Genomic DNA, 19,035 nt, shown 5'->3' with positions numbered 1-19,035 from the left:
TGTTACATCTTATCCAATGATAAGTGGAACATTTGATTTATTCTTATTTAAGAGATAAAACATTAAGAACAATAGGTTACTGATAAACAAAAGCCAATAATAGTAATAATAATAATAAAATTTTAAAAAATGGGGTATTCTTTCCACAAATTTAATACTTTCAGAAAAAAATGCTACTTGGTAAAACTAATCATAAGAATTATTTAATAAAACCTTATTTATTATATCTATAATTATACGTCATTTTATTTCTTTAATTAATTTTAAAAAACAAACTATTATTTGTGAGATAACTATTCGCGCCTTGTTTACTTGCGGTTGAGTTCAAGCGATGGTATTCGTTGTAAAGCGTACGTTAAATTTTGAGTATTGTTGAAACTTTTTATTGTTAGCTAGGTTAGGTCACATTGGTGAAACGAGTGTCATCTAACAAGTAACGATTTCTATTCATTTTCTTACTAGCTATGCGTTTTAGAAACTTAAGAATTATCATTTGTGTGATGTTTAGTAATAGAACAGAGTTACAAATTGTAACGGATGTTAAGAATTTGAATTTGGGTTGTGCTTGTAAAGTGCCATGTTTTACATTTTGACTATTGAGCTTACAGAAATTATACGAAACTAGGCAAAGTATAATAGGGGTATCAAACCTCCATGCTTAAGTTTTAATCTAATTACTTCCTTAGTTAATACTCTTTTTATCTGAATTCAGTGTTAAGTTTGTTTTGCTTAACACCTCATTTATTCTTCATTGTTAATGGTTTGCTTTTTATTATATTAGAAGGAGTGGTATGTTACAACCACTAGCTTGATGTTAATACAATACTAGCTTAGGTATTTATACTAGCAAAGTTATTTATCATGCAACTAAATTGTATTTGGTATAGGTAAGACTGAAGTGTTACATGGTGGAGTGGTAGTGTCTTGGCCTTTCATTCATTCAGAAAGCCCTGGTTAATCGGACAGCATTTTTCGTATTCAGCAAAATTTTCCTGATCAATTCCATAACTCTAGGAGTATCTGTAGGAGTAGCATCCTGAAAATTGAAGGGATGAAGGTATAATGCTTACAGCCATATTAATATCAATTGAACTAGTTTCCATTTATTAATTAAGTTTGGGTACAGTATTTCATGCTGTTGGGATGTTCATGGTTATGTGTTGGACATTTGGTTAATGATTATTTAAAGTAATATAAAGTTGTTTCTGTATTAATAATTTCTTAGATTATGTGAACCAAATAATAATTAAATACCCTGTAAATGTGAACATAATATTTGGGAAAAATTACCAAAGTTATTTATCATGCAACTAAATTGTATTTAGTATAGGTAAGATTGAAGTGTTCTGTGGTGGAGTGGTTAGTGTCTTGGCCTTTCATTCAGTAAGTCCTGGTTAATTGGACAATTCATAGTGTTGGAATCAAATTATTACAAACATGTGGTTCTGGCCAAGATGGTGTAGTACTAAATCAAAGGCCATCCTTTTGTGGATTTTCAATTGTATCTTTCCCCATTCATTTTCTTTTTCCTTGGGTAAGAAATATGGAACCGTAAAAGCCAAACTCTACCTTAATCTTAGCAGAAAGGCTACTTCTAGAAGTTAGAGCAGCTGTTGCCTCATTCGGGTCTAAAATTTTCATTCAGCATGAATGCTTCCAGTTGAGCAGTGAATTTAATCATCACAAGAAAAAGATAAAGATTTCTAATTGTCATCGTTGGCTATCATATAAAAAATAAGTATATTGTCATATTTTCTCAGTTCTTCCATAAACAGTATTTTGGGGATATATTACATGTAAAAAATACATTTACATGATTTTCAACGTACTTTGTATAACTGGTTTAGAAATTTATTCCCAGTAAATATGTACAATGAAATTGTAGTCGCTCTGAAGTTGTAGTTAAAGGAAAATGTTCCTATCAGAAAAGTGACTTCATGTTTGAAATAGTATCTTACTGTGATCTATTTTTTATTTTATAGAAGTACAGAAACCTGTAATGCTCAAATGTAAATTTCAGCTATTAAACTCAATATATTAAGACTGTAGTAAACTGCAGCTATTACAACCTGATCAATTCCATAGCTCTTGGAGTATCTGCAGGAGTAGCATGCTGAAAATTGAAGGGGATGAAGGTATAATGCTTACAGCCAAAGTAATATTAATTGAACTAGTTTCCATTCATTAATGAAGTTTGGGTACAGTACTGTCATGTAGTTTGCTTGTTTCACTGCTTAATGATCATGGGTCAATCCATTTGAAGTGACCTAAGGTTAGTTGCTTGATCAATTAAAAAAACAATTGAAACTTACCCATTTGTTTCCTACATGTCTCAGGACTTTACAGCTATTTATTTTTTTATTTCACCAGTTTAGCTGTGGCAGCCTTTTTTGTTATGGTGTGCACACCTATTTCATCCTAGAAGGGTGAAACAAAAAGCAATTTAAGCATAATATTTTCTCAAGGTAAAAGATTGGTCCAGTGGTTTATTTACCTATCTCTCTTGTATCTATGAGAAAATGACCAATATTTGAATATTAAAAACTGAAATTTCACTTTTGATAAATTTTTTTGGGATGGCATATACAGTTTGAATTATTTTTTTTTATATGTAGGGTATATATAGTAGTTTCACCATAAATAATATTAATGGTGATGTACTTATCCCTTAATTTTTATGAACTTTTGAAAAACTAATTTTTAAAAAAATTCACATTTTGGCTTAAGTAACTGATGGGGCTGGTGACAAAAATCTCAAATTTTTACAACTTTGTTTTTGTAGATGTTTATGGCAAATAAAAAAGTTTGTTGTGTATTGTACTAATAAAAAAGTTATAACCTCAAAAAACATGAAAAACCTGTTAAAAGCGATACAATTTTGACTCTCTAAATAAGTTCTCCAAGGGGGTTTGTCTTCGTGGCACATATATTTAATTTACATTTCACTTTATTTACATTTCTTAGCACGTATATATTTCTTTACTTATTACTATAGTTGAAATAGACTTGTTTGAAACATTAAACTGCATTGTTCATGTTATAACAGGCGCTTGAAGTCATTACCAGTTGTCAGGAAAATTCATGTTTCAACATGATCATTTATACTTTGTTCCATCATTTACCTTTACAGTTACAGACTGGTCAGTCTGACATTAGTCAAAGACATGTTCACAACTTTACAGAGCGTCTCAAATTTGATCCTGTGTTTGGAAGTGTTTATTAAATAAATGTGTATTACTTAATATTATATTTGAAAATTTTAAAATCAGTTAAATTTTTATATTATTTTCAAGTAATTTCACACAAAACATTAAAAGAACAATGTTGCATTGGAATTTATGTGAATGAAGAGTGTCATAAAACAGTGTTTGGTACAGTGCCAAAAGAACTATTAAAATTTGTGAATTTAGTGATGAAAACAACCAATTTTTTTACGTGTTAATTTAGTTGTCACTAGTGTTTGCAAATACCATGAAAAAACGTTTTTGTCAAAAGCTCCTATAGAACATATTTTTCCAAATTAACTTTCCTGGAAAGTTTCTTTGTTTTAATTGTTTCAAAAGTATTTTTTCTCAGCAGAACAAAGAATATACTATACTAACTAAATGAATGCGAAGACTTAGAACAACACATTGCCTCGCATACAATATTGAACAATTGGATGCTGCTTGTAGCATGACCAGCATACTTTTCATTTCTACTCATTAAACCCTCATAATTTGCATAGCTTCTAATAGATTTAAGATCACTCATGTCCCCTAACTTCAAAATCTTTCAATAGACCTCATTTGAGTTGTAATATTTTGTACAAATTTTTCATGAATTTTTACAAAAAGGTTTTCACATCTATAAATACAGTACGAGATTGCTGTAATCATAGTTTCATCTAAATAATCAATTCTTTCTTACAGTTGTGGAATAAGTATTTTACAATATTCTTGAGACGCCATGTTGTTTCAAAAGGGCAAGTGCATACTGACTGAAATACAGCTTTAAACTTGTTTAACAATTAGGAGCATTCTGGTTGGTTTGCTATTCTTGCTCCTGATGGTTACAAAATGATGAAATTTTTATATGTAATCTTCAGCTGGTAGATTGGATTATTTTCAATAAATGATTAACTTTTTTGATTTGTGAAGAGTAATTTGGTAGATATATCTATATGTTTGCGTTTGATAATATAGCACTACAGTTGGTTGAGCTCAGATATCTGAAGTTGTAGGTGTACTTATAATTTATTAGCTGCTGGCTGGCATGAGTGGTAGCGTCTCTGCCTTTCATCTGGAGGTCCCAGGCTTGAATCCCGTCAGGAATGGCATTTTCACGCTTGCTTCAGAAGATGAGATCTTCTGAAGCAGTACCTAACTGTGGTCCTGGAGGTTGCTGCTGGGTAACTTAAGTTAGTTGTACAATTATTTTCATTAGTTATTTAAAAAATCACTATAGTTTGACTGTGTGCAAAACAAAGATTGTAGGAAAAAGCCACTTAATTTATTAATGGGTTGTTGTTCTTTACTTATTGTTAATTTTCTATTGTTTTATACCTATAGTAGTCTGGTGGTCAGCTATAATGACCTACTAACACAGTAATTTTCTCTGGGTTTTTGTAGAAATATGGCTAAAAGAAGAAGAAAAGAAGAAGATGGGGAAGACCATCTCAGGAAGAAGTTGAAAAGAAAAGGTTTGTGAGGAATTAAAATGTGTACGCATGGAAATTAATTTAATCAACAGTTTTATAAATGAATTATGTTATGAATTTGAGAGGTATTACAAATTATTATGCTATAGGGTTAATTTTCATGTCAGATTGTGTCGAATTGGAATTGTGTAATCATTTAATTTTTATATATTTAGAAAATTAACATATCCACATTCTGTCTATAAACTATTAGAGCAATTTTTCAGTAATCTCTAAAACCCATTCAAAATTGATTTAGGGAGTTTGTGTTTGTGCACAATCAGTGTAATCTATTCCTTCTTAAACTCAATTTAAGATATTATAAACATGTTATTTTTTTTTTTTTTGCTATTCTATATTTTGAAATATGAGCTTATTTTCTCCTAAAGTATGTAATAATTGTCCTCAGAACCATTGTAATTTATTCTGATAATCCAACATCAGAATAAATTATGCTGAGAGAAGCAGTGGCCTCTTGCAAAAATTAAGGAGAATTTTTCAAGAGAATTGAAAGGTAGAGTGATACTGAATTTTTTGTATTTCCATACAGTTGTCACTTGAACACTTGCAACCAGGTTTGTATAGAAGATTAAAAGTGAGGCAGTATAGGATGACCAAAAGTTGCTTGTCAGGTTTGATAGTATAAAGATACAAGGATTTCTTAAAACTTTTTATGTTGAGAAATTTGGTGAGAGAAGCTCATTTTCTAAAATGGAAATGGCCGAGTGGACATACGTGGATTAGGTTTCTAGAAACAGAAAGAGACTGAGAGGAAAACTTACTTTTAAGTGAAGAGTGGAGAGAGATGAAAAATTGGTTATGTTGTGGTATTCAGACAACAAGAGCGTACAACAATCTTGATGAGACTACACTGACTTCTTTTGTGGTGGCTGTGAGAACCAAGATTCTCCTGTTTTGATTTGATATTTTATTTTTGTTTGAAATTTAATTGTTTAAATTAAAATGTTTTGTAAAATAATGTTTAATATAAATGTTGACTTGTCATCCTCAAGAAAGAAAAAGGCATTTCCTTCTTGAGCATGTGTAAATAAATAAAACAGTTTTTTAATTCCAGTGCTCAGGTTGCACTTAACAAAAAATTTCAGTTTATGAAAATATCTTGAAAAAATTTCTTGGAATGTTCTTTATAATTTTGGATACTTAATGAAAATTTCAGCTTCCTTTTACCAAATGGAAACTTTTCTCAACCCTGCCAAAATATAGATACAAATTAATGCAGGCAATTTGTATATATATATATATATATATATATATATATATATATATACACACACACACACACACACACACACACACAAACAAACAAATATAAATTATAGATAATTTACCGGTTGTTAAAAGATGTTTAATGCTGTATATTTAAACCATCTGTTTTGAAGGAATAGAAGAAAGGAATATTTGGTCTAAATTAATGTAAGTATATAAATATGATCTTACTGAGATTTTTTTCTCTACTACAGTGTTTCTGTAGTAATTTACTTCCTGGAATTCAATTAGATTGTTTTACTTAGTCTTTATAAGCAATAGGGAATATTTCTTTTTGTAATTGGCATTGCCTAATGTTGGGATTATTGTATTTTAATATGCAATGTTTCCTGGGAGGTATTTGCCATATTTAAGGGACTAATTCCAGTTATGAAAATAAAAAAATCATGTATATAATGCCCTACCTACCTTACTTCATTTTCCCTCAAAACATTTGTGTTTTTCCAATAAAAATGTATATCTTAAGAATAAATAGGGATATTTTAGTGAAATTAGCTTTATATGTACCCAACAACATCGTTTACAAAATGAGTTTGAAAATTTTATCTTTGAAAATACAAAATTGCGGTAATTAAAATTGTTCAATCATAGCTGTTCAAATATTAATTTTATAAAATTGTGTTTTATTAAATAAAATGTTTGGCTTTTTATTGTGAACAAATCTGTTAATAAACAGCTGGGATGACTGAAAAGTGGATTACAAAAATTTTGTGTGCCTACACTTTGTAGAGGGAGATTTATTTAGGTTATTTCCTTAAAAACAAACTTAACTTATGGTTTCAGCATGATTGTACCATACCTCATGTAGCAAATTAGGTTCCAACTGTCTTGGTGGTGAATTTTTTAAGGCTGTGAATAGGAAAACGAGGACTTGCTAACAGGGATGCTCAAACATTCCACTTCACCCCATGAGACTTCTTTCTTTGGGGATATTTAAAAGTTGAAGGAAAGAATTGATGTTTCATTGGTCTAAAATAGGAGATTGTGCACATCAATTGGTAGGAATCTATGAAAAATATCTTCAGGGTTGTATCCAGGCAAATGTAAATAATTTAAGGCCTATATGGTAAATTGTAAGTTACTTCTCATGTAAGAAGGTTATTGTGCAAGTTATCAGAAATCTAAATAGTATACTAATAAATTATTTACACTGATTTGTGTAATACATTACTTTGTTTATTGATAGTTTTGGGTCAAAATTATATTATCTTTTCTTTAAATCTTTTCTCTGAATTTATCTTATCTTGAATTTTCTTTGAATTTTAATAATTACTAATAGAAATTATTTTTAATTCAGTAAGTGAAGGAAATTAAACAGGCAAAAAATTATCAGGGCGTAGTTTTTGCAATCCACTTCAAGTCATATCTATGTTCACATCCTGACCTGTAGGGGAAAACGCCATGTTACATTTCCAGTCGCCATGCCACCCCCTCCATCTTGACCTTATAGTGCAAGACACTCACCATGTGATAGTTTTGGTTGCCATGCCACCCCTCCTCTGTACCTAACCCTTGTGGGCTTTACTGGAGGTAGACATGTTTCAATCCTTTGTTTGGCCAACATCTCCCAGGACATCCCTGTACAGTCTAATGTCATTATGGTATGCAAAGTAATGTATCTTTTACTTAAAAATTTAATAAAATTGGTTGAAAACTAATAAAACCTCACTTTGCTGTAATGAAACATCTCTGAACAACAATATATCAATATGTAACTTGTAATTTTCTCAGCTAAAAACTGATCATGTTATACATGATCAGTGTTATACAACCAATTTTTAATGGCCAGTGTTCAATATTTTGTTTATCTCAAATATAAAAAAAGGAATATTGGCTATTCTCAAAATAAAAATTAAAACTCATTTCTGATGTAAGTTCTACAGTACAGATAAAATTATTTTAAAAAATATGAAATTTTTAAAACTATTTCTCTGTCCATAATTGTATAGACCTAATTTCCTATCGACTAATTTTTCTTATTTCATGAACATTGTTGGGAATCAGTCTCAGTAATATCATTTAGTGTATTTTACTTTGTCTAGTAATACCAAAGTACAGGCCTAAAATAGATTAATTTGCTAAAATATAAGAACTGGATTATATAAATTGTTTTTTTATAATAGAAAAAACTGCAAAGTTAATATGCTGAATCTGGTTTGGAAGTATAAAAATTAAATTAATGGAATATAAAATATATTCCAAACTTTTAAAAAAGAACTGACAATTGTTTAACTTATGTAAGATGTACTCAGGATGCATTATCCTGTAGTTTCAATGAATTTAATCAATGCTCATGTTATAATTCAGGATCTTGATTGTAATACGAACACAAAATTATGCAGTTACTTTTTACTAAACAGACGTGGTCATTAGATACTAATAAATGTCAACAGACTGCAGGAAAACTGCATCTATTATTATTTACCATGTGATGGTTAATGAATTTAGCTTTAGCAATTGGCATTTTATCTTTCCCTCTTACCTGTGAATTTTGTTGGATGGTTCTTTCTGATACCAAGTTACAAAGTGTAACTTTGTAACTACACCAAGGGGTGTAGTTGATGACTTACCCAAGTTTCTGTAATTACTTTTAATTGAAAAAAAAAATTTAATTTGTTAAGTTTTAAATTGTTTTATTTTATTGTCTGATCTTAATATTGCAGAAATTGAAGCTGAATCGAATGGTGAAAAACTTCCTATTAGTAGTCATACGGAAGCAGTCGTTAGTGAAACATGTGAACCCAAAGGCAAAGAAGGCACTGTGCTTGCTAACATTAGTAAGTAAACATTTTCTTCCAAATTATTTGAAACTTTTTATAACAACTGCTAAATATTCAAAATAAGATAAGTTACAGCTTATGTGTTTTTTTAATTTAATTTAATTTTTAACAATTATGAAACGGACGTTACTGCTTTTCCTATGTTAAAATTTTTAAATTTGGCAATAGTTATTTAAATTTCTTATATAAAGTCAAACTTGATTTTTAATGCTAATAGATTTTTACAATTTCCCACTAATGACAAGATTCGTTATATTATCCAAAGCCCTCAAGATCATTGATAATATTTCATGCTTGTAAGAGTATTGTTGTAACAAAGTCATTAAATAATGTCATTTTTAGCACAGTGAAAGCTGTTATATTTCAGTGTTTCTCAATGATCATGTTGAATTTTTAATTTTCAAGAAAGTAAAGTGACGACTGAAAGAGTAGAGCTATAAATTATTCTTCTGTGCGGGTGTGCAAGTCTTTTAACATTTGGCTACAGCAGTTATGCTGAGCATGCAAACAGATGGCCCAGTGAATGAATGGTATACATTGCATAAACAGCATTACAATGTTTTTGCTGTTTGTTTCATGGTTAAATAGTTAACATTAATTAATGATTCAAACTAATATTTGTAATCACTAGTTACAAAGGGATACTTGACAGTCTACACTACAGATTTATTATTTGTAGTTAGTGTTACACATAATAAAGATCACCAATGTTGGTGTTCTTTATTATCATTCATGTTTGTGATCTTTTTTAGGGACAGGGACTAGGGAAATACATATGGAAACATTTTTTAGTGATTTCTGCAACATTGAATGTTGTTTAATGCCAAATGGACTTAAATTAAGTAACAGTTGCAATGTCAAACTAATAATAGTACCAAAAAAAATCATGTAATCAGGTCATCCTTGTAAATTTATTTGCTAGTCTGTGTAAACCCATAAAATGTTAAAAATTTTATGTTAATTTTTTATGCATTTTTATTTAATGGATAATTATTATAAATTAAACTTTGCAAACTTCAAAGGAAGAGAAAGGAGAGGCCATTATTTAGATTGTGTAGTTTTATTGGTTCACCAGTTTCTAATACAATAGGTCATTCTAGGCATATGAGATCTGTTAAAAAATTACATAATTTTTCCCAATGTTATTGAATATTTATTACATTATATAACTAATCCTTCAAAATACTACCGTTGTATATACTTTTCCGAACATCCTGTCCCCCTATGGAGAGTCTTACTCTTTAAGACTTTGGAGGTTGGCATCTCCATGGCCGTAGCCTCTGCAGCTTTTCTTCCCACCATATACTGAACTGCAGAAACTTTGCAAATTATAACATATACCCCTACAAACAGAACATGTTACACTTACACTCTGTGCTGTTGTGACCCTTATGAAACACAACTGTAACCAAAGATGGCAACTATCATGCCAGTGGGTGAATGGCTCAGTGTAATAAGCAATGCCCTCTTGACACCTGGGCAAACCCAGTTGTATTCACCTGTAGCTTCTGTTTGTGGGTCCTGTAGGTTTGCCCCTGTTTTTGTCAGCTGGCTTAGGTGGGATGGGTGAGTGGGGTTTGTTTTTCTACCTAACCAGATAGTATCATTCAATTACTAATAACATGACACATTTGCATATAAAATGCAAAAAGCTGTTGGCAAGGGACAAACTTGCAGCTCATGTATTGTACTTGTGAGACCAATATTCCTAATTAAATTATATTATGGTTGGTGGTCCATCTGAAAAACCACCACTCGATGTCATAGGAAAAGACCTCGCTGAGCGTTATCTGATGAGGATAAGAACTGTATTGAAGAGAATAGTTTAAATTGTGACGCATTTCATCTACAGTATAAAAATATAAGATCTGTAGTTCTCCAAAACAATCAGAAAGGAGAGGCTGCCTTCAAAAAATTTCACCGTTCCTGAAAAATAAAGTAATAATGGGTTCAAGTGGTATACAGAAAATCGTCAGGAATTTAATAGATACTGATAGAGACATTTAGTGATGAACAGAATCAATTACTCTTGCATCTCGCCAATATGGGTGGTATAAACATTAAGGTGGTATGCCACAAATCCTTGAACACCACCTAAGGAGTAATCTTTTGCCAGGATCTTTTGGAGATCGATGTTACTGAGATTGCCAAACAGCATCGTCCGCAAGGTGTTATAGAAGTAAAATGTGTCAGAGCAGAGTAGAAGAACCAACTCCCTCTCTTTTACTAACGTTCAACTTTCCCATACTACCGGAGAAAATAAGAGTAGGTTTACCTGTCTGTTCAAGTTCAACCACTCATCCCCAACCCATGGCAATGTCTAGGATATGGTCACAACTTGTTAAAAAGTTATCTGATCAGGTTGCTTCGCTCACAGTCACTATTTCTGAGCTAACTAAGAGTTCAGACAAGAAGAATGGTATTTATGTTGGAAAGATTGACAGTGGTTTACCAAAGATCACTTCAGTTAGTACACCACCAAATAAAATTCCTGCTGCATCAAAAAACAGCAAACTACCAAGATCCCTATGAAGGAATCTATCAAAAAATCGTCACCTGGTAATTTGTATCTGGCCTCTCAGGCTTCCCCACTGTGATGATGCACCCCAAAAAAATCATCCCCTTGCCAAAATTGATTTAAAAGTCTCTCACAGATCTCCAACCTGACTTGTTTTTGATTTTTGGTCAACAACCTCGGAACCTATTGAGCACTAATTTTCTAAAACTAAGATGATCAAGGATAATGGATTGAGTATCCCTATAACTGATACCCACTTCTGATGCAATTTCTTCAACAGTGAATTGTCAATCACCTTCAATAAGCTCTGGAATGACACGGATGTTGTCACCTGTAAGACTTGACCTTGAGTGTTGATCATGACTTTCATTTTCTACACTTTCTCGCCTCCCCTAATTGTCTGGTCCATGTATACACTTGGTTCTGGGACAGTGTAGCATTCCCAAACTGTACCCGTAAAAGTGTTAAAATTTCCACAGGTTTAACGCCTTCATTAGTTTAAAAAACTGATTATATGTTTCGCAACAGACAACAGAACCTCTTGCTCACTCATGGCTGTACTGATGATAGAACAGAGTGGAGGAGCTAATCAAGCTGGTTCCCTCTCTTAACACTCTGAACATTATCCTAACCCTCCCCCCCCCCCCCCACTACGCCATCCAGCTCAGAACTGCTTACTGCATAGAATAGCAAAATTTCCAGTTAAATTTGATTCACTCTTGTATTTGACAAATAATCTGCACACACAGTTTTGCATATTACAGGGAAAGTATGTAACAGTATTTTTGAGGGTGCAATATTATTCAGTGAAATGTTTGCAGTCTTTGTTCTTGGCATGTGTATGAAGTGTGTTCAAAAAGTAATGAGAATGTCGCTACATGAAGTCAACAATGATGCAGAACTACTGAAACGTGGGTTTACGGATATGATGTCAAAACTAAGGCTCAATCGCCCCAGTGGAGGCGTTCTGGATCACCAAGACCGAAAAAAGCTTGACAAGTATGGTTGAATGTGAAGGTTATGCTCATTGTGTTCTTCGATTTTAATGGCATAGCGCATGGTGAGTTCTTGCCACAAGGTCAAGCAATCAATAAGGAGTATTATCTACAAGTTGAACGTTGTTTGTATGAAGCAATCTGAAAAAACGCCCAAATTTGTGGCGAAACAATTGATGGCGTTTGCACCACGATAATGCACTGCACCTGCTCACACTTAATTGCTTATTTGTCAATTTTTTGCCAAAAACAATACTGTAATGTTACTCCAGCTGCCATATTTACCAGACATGGCCCTGTGTGACTTTTTACTATTCCCAAAAATAAAGAGAACCTTAATGGCCGTCATTTTGCAAGCATAGATGAGATTAAAAGCGAATCGCTGAAAGAGCTAAACACTATTCCAAAGATCGAGTGCCAGAAGTGTTTCGGGGATTGGAAAAAGCGCTGGCATAAGTGTATAATATCTAATGGGGAATATTTTGAAGGAGATAGTATAGGCGAATAAATAAAATTTTTTCTAAAAAACAAAATTCTTGTTATTTTTTGAACACACGCTCATATAAGGAAGAAAACCCTTTAATACTGTGTCGACAGGAGACTCACCTTCGCCCCCCAGAATGATGTGTCCTTTTGTGGTAAGGTCTCTGTAATATACAATCTTCAAACTGAGGACAGAGGATGTGAAGGTGTGGCTGTTTTCCTGAAGCAGATAGTATTAGCCGTGTGTATTTTGCTAGTAATGAACATTCTTGTAGTCTCAGTAAAGATATTGGCAGCTTCTAAAATGAATATCTGCAACTTAACAGCTACCATCAAATTCAGATTTCAATGAGAATGATCTGTCTGATCCGTTTTCACAAATTCCTTTACCCTGCCTAATAGTTGGTGATTTCAATGCTCATTGCTATATATGGAGCTCACAATCTCACGGCAATCTCAAGGCACAATAGTTGAACAACTGAGGCAGAGCTTAGGTCTCTACTTATTTAACAATGGGTCATATATGTTTATATCATCTTCATCAAGTTCATTTATGTGCATCAATCTGTCCTGTTCAGCATCCCTACACCTACGTCTTCCCTGGTGGATTTCCAAAAACTTGTTTTGAAGCGATCACAAACTGGTTATTATCTCAGTCAGTAATAATGATTTGCTTCAGAGTCAGCCACACAGATGGGTGGTTCAGAAGTGGATTGGATCTGATACAAGATTCTTTTGGCCAATATGACAAGAGTAGTAACATGATCCACCAACTTGCCAAGTTTACACACCTATTACTCAGTAGTGCAAATAAATTTATCCCCTTAACATCTAGAAAGCCAAGGCGGCCTGCTGTTTCTTAGTGGGATGAAGATTACAGGTGTGCACTATGGGATTGATACAAGGCTTTATGTAAGTTCAATTGAAGGCCTACAACTGAATTGCTCTGCCCGCCTTCTGCAATGTGAATGCTGTTTATCATCAAGTGTTTCGGTATGCTAAACTGAAATCATGGCTGAATTATGTTGATACTATTTGTCGGACAACTCCATCATTGGATGTTTGAAGAAAAGTTCGACCCATATGTGGATTGGGACAATCTCCATTGTCGATTGGTCTGAAATGCAACGGTCATCCTCATTACTGCTCCAATTGATGTGGTGAACACATTTGAAAACTCGTTTGTCCAGTCAACTTTCATCATCATACTGTCCTTTGTTTATGAGATTTAAGTTGCAGGTCGAAAATATCCCGTTTGTTATCGGAGACTTGCAGAATGAATTAAACATTCACTTTTCATTTGATGAGCCAAGGTATGCCTTAAATAATTCCTATGACACTTCCCCTGGAAAAAATAGCATTAGGCTCAATATCTTATTTCACTTCCTCGATACTGCATTATAACATCTTTTGTATATCTGTAATATTATATTCTCTGATCAGGTTTTTCCCAGATTTTTTGGTCTGAAGCATTGATAATTCCCATACTGAAACCTGGTAATGATAAATCATGTCCTTCAAGTTATTGTATTACCTCCTTGACCAGTACCCTGTGCAAGGTGATGGAATGAATGGTAAACTGTCATCTGGTGGTACTTTGAGAGAAACACCGTAATTGCCCTCAAACGAGCAGACTTTTGCAAGGTACATTGTCTATCGGTCATGTATTTACTCATGAATCTGTCATTCAAAACTCCTTTCTACTTCACCATCACCTCATTGCTGTAATTTTTGATATGTAAAAGGTGTAACTTAGAGGAGAGGAATCCTAAATCAACTCCATGCGTGGGGTATATAAAGAATCTACTTTTCTTTATCAGAGGTTTTCTGGTCCTGTTGAGTTCAAGCTGGAACTATGGTGTCTGAAGATTTTACACTAGAAAACTGAATACCACAGACAAATGTAAATGTTATCTTGTTTGCCATAGCCGTAGCCATAAATACTACAACAAACTGTCTGTGAAAACCTGTCACATGCTTTTTATTTTGTAGATTTTTCAATACTGGTGACAGTATGCTCCAAACTACAATAATCCATTTTGAATTGTAGTGTTAAACGACTGGATTCATGTTTTCCCCAAAGAAAACAAAATGGATTTGCTTTACCTGCTTGAGAGATTGATGACTGATGTAGGTCATTTTAAGAAGCTGAAGGTAATTTGTTTAAAAATGTTAGAGATGATGAGAGTTTTATCTAATACTCATTGGGGAGCTGATCAATTAATGCATGTTTCACTCTGGTCTGGTCTGTTCCTGCTTAGACTATGGCTGTGTAGATTATTTGTCCGGTTAGTCCACTGCACTTAAAATGCTCAATGCAGTCTTATTCATTCATTCATTCATCTTGCTACAGGTGCATTTTGTTTAAACCCTGTTTGTAAGTCTACTAGTGGTAAGTGATGAGCCATCACTTAAGAATAGATGAAACTGAATTATATGCTCTTATGTAGCTTGCATTAAAGCTTGACCAAATCATCAGACCTCTGATACTGTGTTCTGAACCCACATCTTAGTCGATGTCAGGAACAGCTGGGATCTACTGCTTTGTTAGGCATCAGAGTTCAGTGTCTTTTCTTAGCTCTAATTAAGTATATAATTACTTCCTGTTCTCAATGCTACTCAATATTATCCCCCTAGGGGGCCTTCTCTCTTAAATTATTGATTTAGTCTTTGTAGATATAAAAACTGCATTGAATCTAGTTATCTTGTGAAAAAATGTTTATAATATTATCAGTAGCATGAATTCTGATGCTGCAGTTTATACAGACTGGTTTAAACACAATTCGCTTGGTAGAGTAGTGATTGGAATAGAACATACATATTTGCCTTCCCAGCATGGCCAATATTTTTGTCACAGTCGTGTGCTATTAATAAAGCTTTAAATATAATAATTAGCTTAACATATCGACATGTACTTGTCTGTCAGATTCCACACGCACTTTGCAGGCAGTTAGTGACATCTAGACACCCTATCATCTGTGAGATTCACGCCATCATTTTGAGATGACTCTGTGTAACATAAGTGTGAGCTTCTGCTGGATCCCCAGTCATATTAGAATTTCAGGCAATGAGTGCAGATAGGTACAGCAAAAGAGGCTTGTTAGCATCCTCCTTTCACTAAACATGTTGTTTCTGAAGACCTTACCTGTTTTCTTAAGAGAGTGTTCCACGATTAATAGTAAAGTGAATGGAATGCCTACCATCAACAACAAACTTCATCCAGTTAAGAACGCTATCAACATGGAGCTCCTCGTACAGCAATAACAATCGTGAGGAAGTTATTATTTGCTAGTTGCAAATAGGGCACACTAAACATACTCATGGATACCCCATGAAATCAGACTAATGCACCCATTTGTGTTTGCTGTAACTGCCAACTAACTGTACACCACATCCTTGTGGACTGTCTGTTGTGCAGGATTGTGTCAGAAGTTTAAACTGGGGGCTAACATCTGAAATTTGTTAGGGAACAATGTAACAATGTTATAGAATGTCTTAATGATTTCTTAAGTGCCTCTGGATTCAAAAATTTGATTATTCATTTAATCTTTGCCATCTGTTTATACCAATAGGCATATACCAGATGCTAATTTTATTCAAGTTACAGTTTTAATGTTTGATTTTATTTCACCTCTACACTGTATTTTTATATTATTGTTTAGTTTTTAAATGTATTTTTAATTGTTACTTCTTAATATTTATGTCGTTACTATGTAAATATCATGTCTGGGCGCTGATAATGACACTTTCATTGTGTGCCCAGGGGAAAAAAGACACCCCTTCCATTTAGAAGCAGCTCTGTAATGTATTTTTCATACTTATGAAAAATGTAATATTTACTTACTTATATTATGAGTTTAATATATGTTAAGTTGTAATGTAATTATAAGTTTAAGGGCATTCTGTAAAGTCTGTCGTCTCAAATCTGTATCCTTATAATGGCACTTTTAATTTTGAAAATCAAAGAAAAGTTGGAGTAAGGGGGGTGATTTGGAGTGAACTTTTTGTACACTCATGACAAAATACTTGTGTTACTCTTGACAAAAAAATGAATTATCAGATGACAAAACTAAATTATAGTAGTAATGCATGGGCTGGCACTTTGTCATGGTGAAGGAACCGTTAAGTTTCTAAGTCAAAGTTTTGGTTTCTTCCTCATATTTTTGCAGAGACATTTGATGACTTTAAATAATAATAGCGGTTTACTATCTGCCTTGCTGGTAGATACTCATAATGAATAACAAGTAGATGTTACAGCAGGCCCAACATAATTTTTGTGTTTGAATGACTTTTTCCTAGTCTGCGTCAATTTCCCTAGTGTGTGTCATTCCTGTAAACCAGTGCCCCTCATTGTTAGTTATTATTGTTGTCTAAAAGATTTCATTACCATTTGCTCATTTCAAAAGTATCTGGAAAATTATTGCATGATTGTCTTTCTCCTCTTGTGTGTAGAGTTTCAGAGTAAATTTGTTGGCAATATGAGGCAATCCTAATTTTTTGTTTAGGATTTCATTGCATGAACCCACCAAAATTGCATTCCTTCTGGAATCAAACGAACTGTTAAACATAGATTTCACTTCACCAAATTATTTACTTGAACAATACAGGATATGTCTGTTGACAACAATGGTCTTCTCAAATGAACATTATGTTTGTTAGATTATTGACCACTTCTTTTAAAATGCCTGAACTACTCACAATGCTATGTGCAGCTTAAAGGAGCCCTTCCTGTAAGCATCTTGAATTACTTGTTAGAGTAACTTTTGCCAACCTCAGAAAATTTCACTCCCATTTTTTATGTAAGTCATTCGTCACAAAAATCACCAAAGGTGCCAATCCCGTACTTTGAATGAAAGTTACAGAAAACTAATTTTTATAGATGCATATGGGTAGTGGGTCTACTAAAAAAGGTTCACATTGGAAAAAAAATTGTATTCATAGCTAAGTGTTACTTTATTTAAGTATACACTGAGCACATGTGTTGAATAGCAAATAGGTCTTAGTTTGGATTGGTGGTTCATCGGTACTGTTTATTTTTAATTTCATCCACCTTATCTAAGGTACGACCATTGTCACATCATCATTTTAATAAGAAATCAAATCACACTAATTTAATTATGGTTCTTAAATCTGTAGTTTTATGGTTCTTTTTTTACAAAACGAAGTACTTAGTTAAATCGTCATTTTGGAGACAAAATATTCTTCTTTGATTGATTTTATGAACTTTGTAATGCCTGGAAATAGAAAATACGTACTGTTGATATAATATTGATCTTATAGAGAAGTTCAGACAAGAAGTTTTTTTCTCATTTAACCTCTTCAGATCATGTAGCCATTGAACTGGCTATGTACGGCGTCAGTTATAAAACGCTGTTACAAAATCATTTTATATGGCATCTAAGTCTGTTATTTTGTTTTGTATTCACAAAGGAATCAGTTTTATTACACAATTTGAACGACGTTTACATGATGTAAAATGTCTTATTTAGACTAGAAAGAATATGACCATTTCTTTCTCAGAAATGTGCTTGTGTGTGTGTGTGTGTGTGTGTGTGTGTGTGTGTGTGTGTGTGTGTGTGTGTGTGTGTGTGTGTGTGACTTGTGTATTATAATTGCTATGAGGGTTACGGATTTATTTACTATTTACAAAAATAGCTTATCTTAATAGCAACATATCGATGTATTGAAACACATAATAAATTATGGTATAAGGCACACACAAAAAAAAAGAAGGAATTTGTGGTCATAAATACGTCACTTTTACTTGAGGTCTATAAATATCTTTTCTGACAAATGATGATCGGTAAACATGTAACATATAACGATTCGTAATAAATAAGAGTATACAGTAAAAATGTTTTTTTGTCAATCTGAATAGCTTGAGTGGTGGGTATTTTTATAGAACGTAGTTTTCTGAATCTACGTTCACTTATACTAACATATGTTACTAATCTGTGGTTTATGACATTGGCTTTTCATCATATTTTGCCCAATTTTCAACCGATTTGCATGAAAGTATTATTTTTAAAATCAGCAAACTATGTTTCATAAACACAAAGCAAAAAAGAAAAAATCTCAATAATAAAACACACTGTAGAAATCGTAGCTTAGGAGTTTTGAATGTTTGATTCGTCATGTCAAAGTTCTCAAGTAGTGTAGGCCTTCTGTATTCAACATCTGGAAATAAAAAAACGACATTTCATTGGTTTATCCTGTTTAATAGGAAAAAAATTTGTCTTCCAAATTTGTAAACTTAAAAAAAAACCGCCTAACTGGGGTTCCTAACTCTCCCTC

General features: G+C 32.8%; 1 protein-coding gene across 2 annotated transcripts in view; it reads left to right on the top strand.

Annotated features, from left to right (window-relative positions):
* Positions 1 to 343: 343 nt before the first annotated feature.
* Positions 344 to 19,035, top strand: part of LOC142327139 (nucleolar transcription factor 1-like) — an 82,825-nt gene continuing 64,133 nt past the window's right edge. The window contains exons 1-4 of one of the 2 annotated variants that reach the window (XM_075370062.1): positions 402 to 433; positions 888 to 1,057; positions 4,611 to 4,681; positions 8,629 to 8,742. In XM_075370062.1, the coding sequence (XP_075226177.1) occupies positions 4,615 to 4,681; positions 8,629 to 8,742 (181 nt within the window). In that variant the 5' untranslated portion in view covers positions 402 to 433; positions 888 to 1,057; positions 4,611 to 4,614. Of the gene's footprint in view, positions 434 to 887; positions 1,058 to 4,610; positions 4,682 to 8,628; positions 8,743 to 19,035 lie in introns of both variants that reach the window. The other variant, XM_075370058.1, reaches the window with a different exon arrangement.

The sequence above is a fragment of the Lycorma delicatula genome, chromosome 1 (assembly GCF_047948215.1).
Source record: "Lycorma delicatula isolate Av1 chromosome 1, ASM4794821v1, whole genome shotgun sequence".
Lineage (NCBI taxonomy): Eukaryota > Metazoa > Arthropoda > Insecta > Hemiptera > Fulgoridae > Lycorma > Lycorma delicatula.
This window is presented reverse-complemented; position numbering and strand designations above follow the sequence as displayed.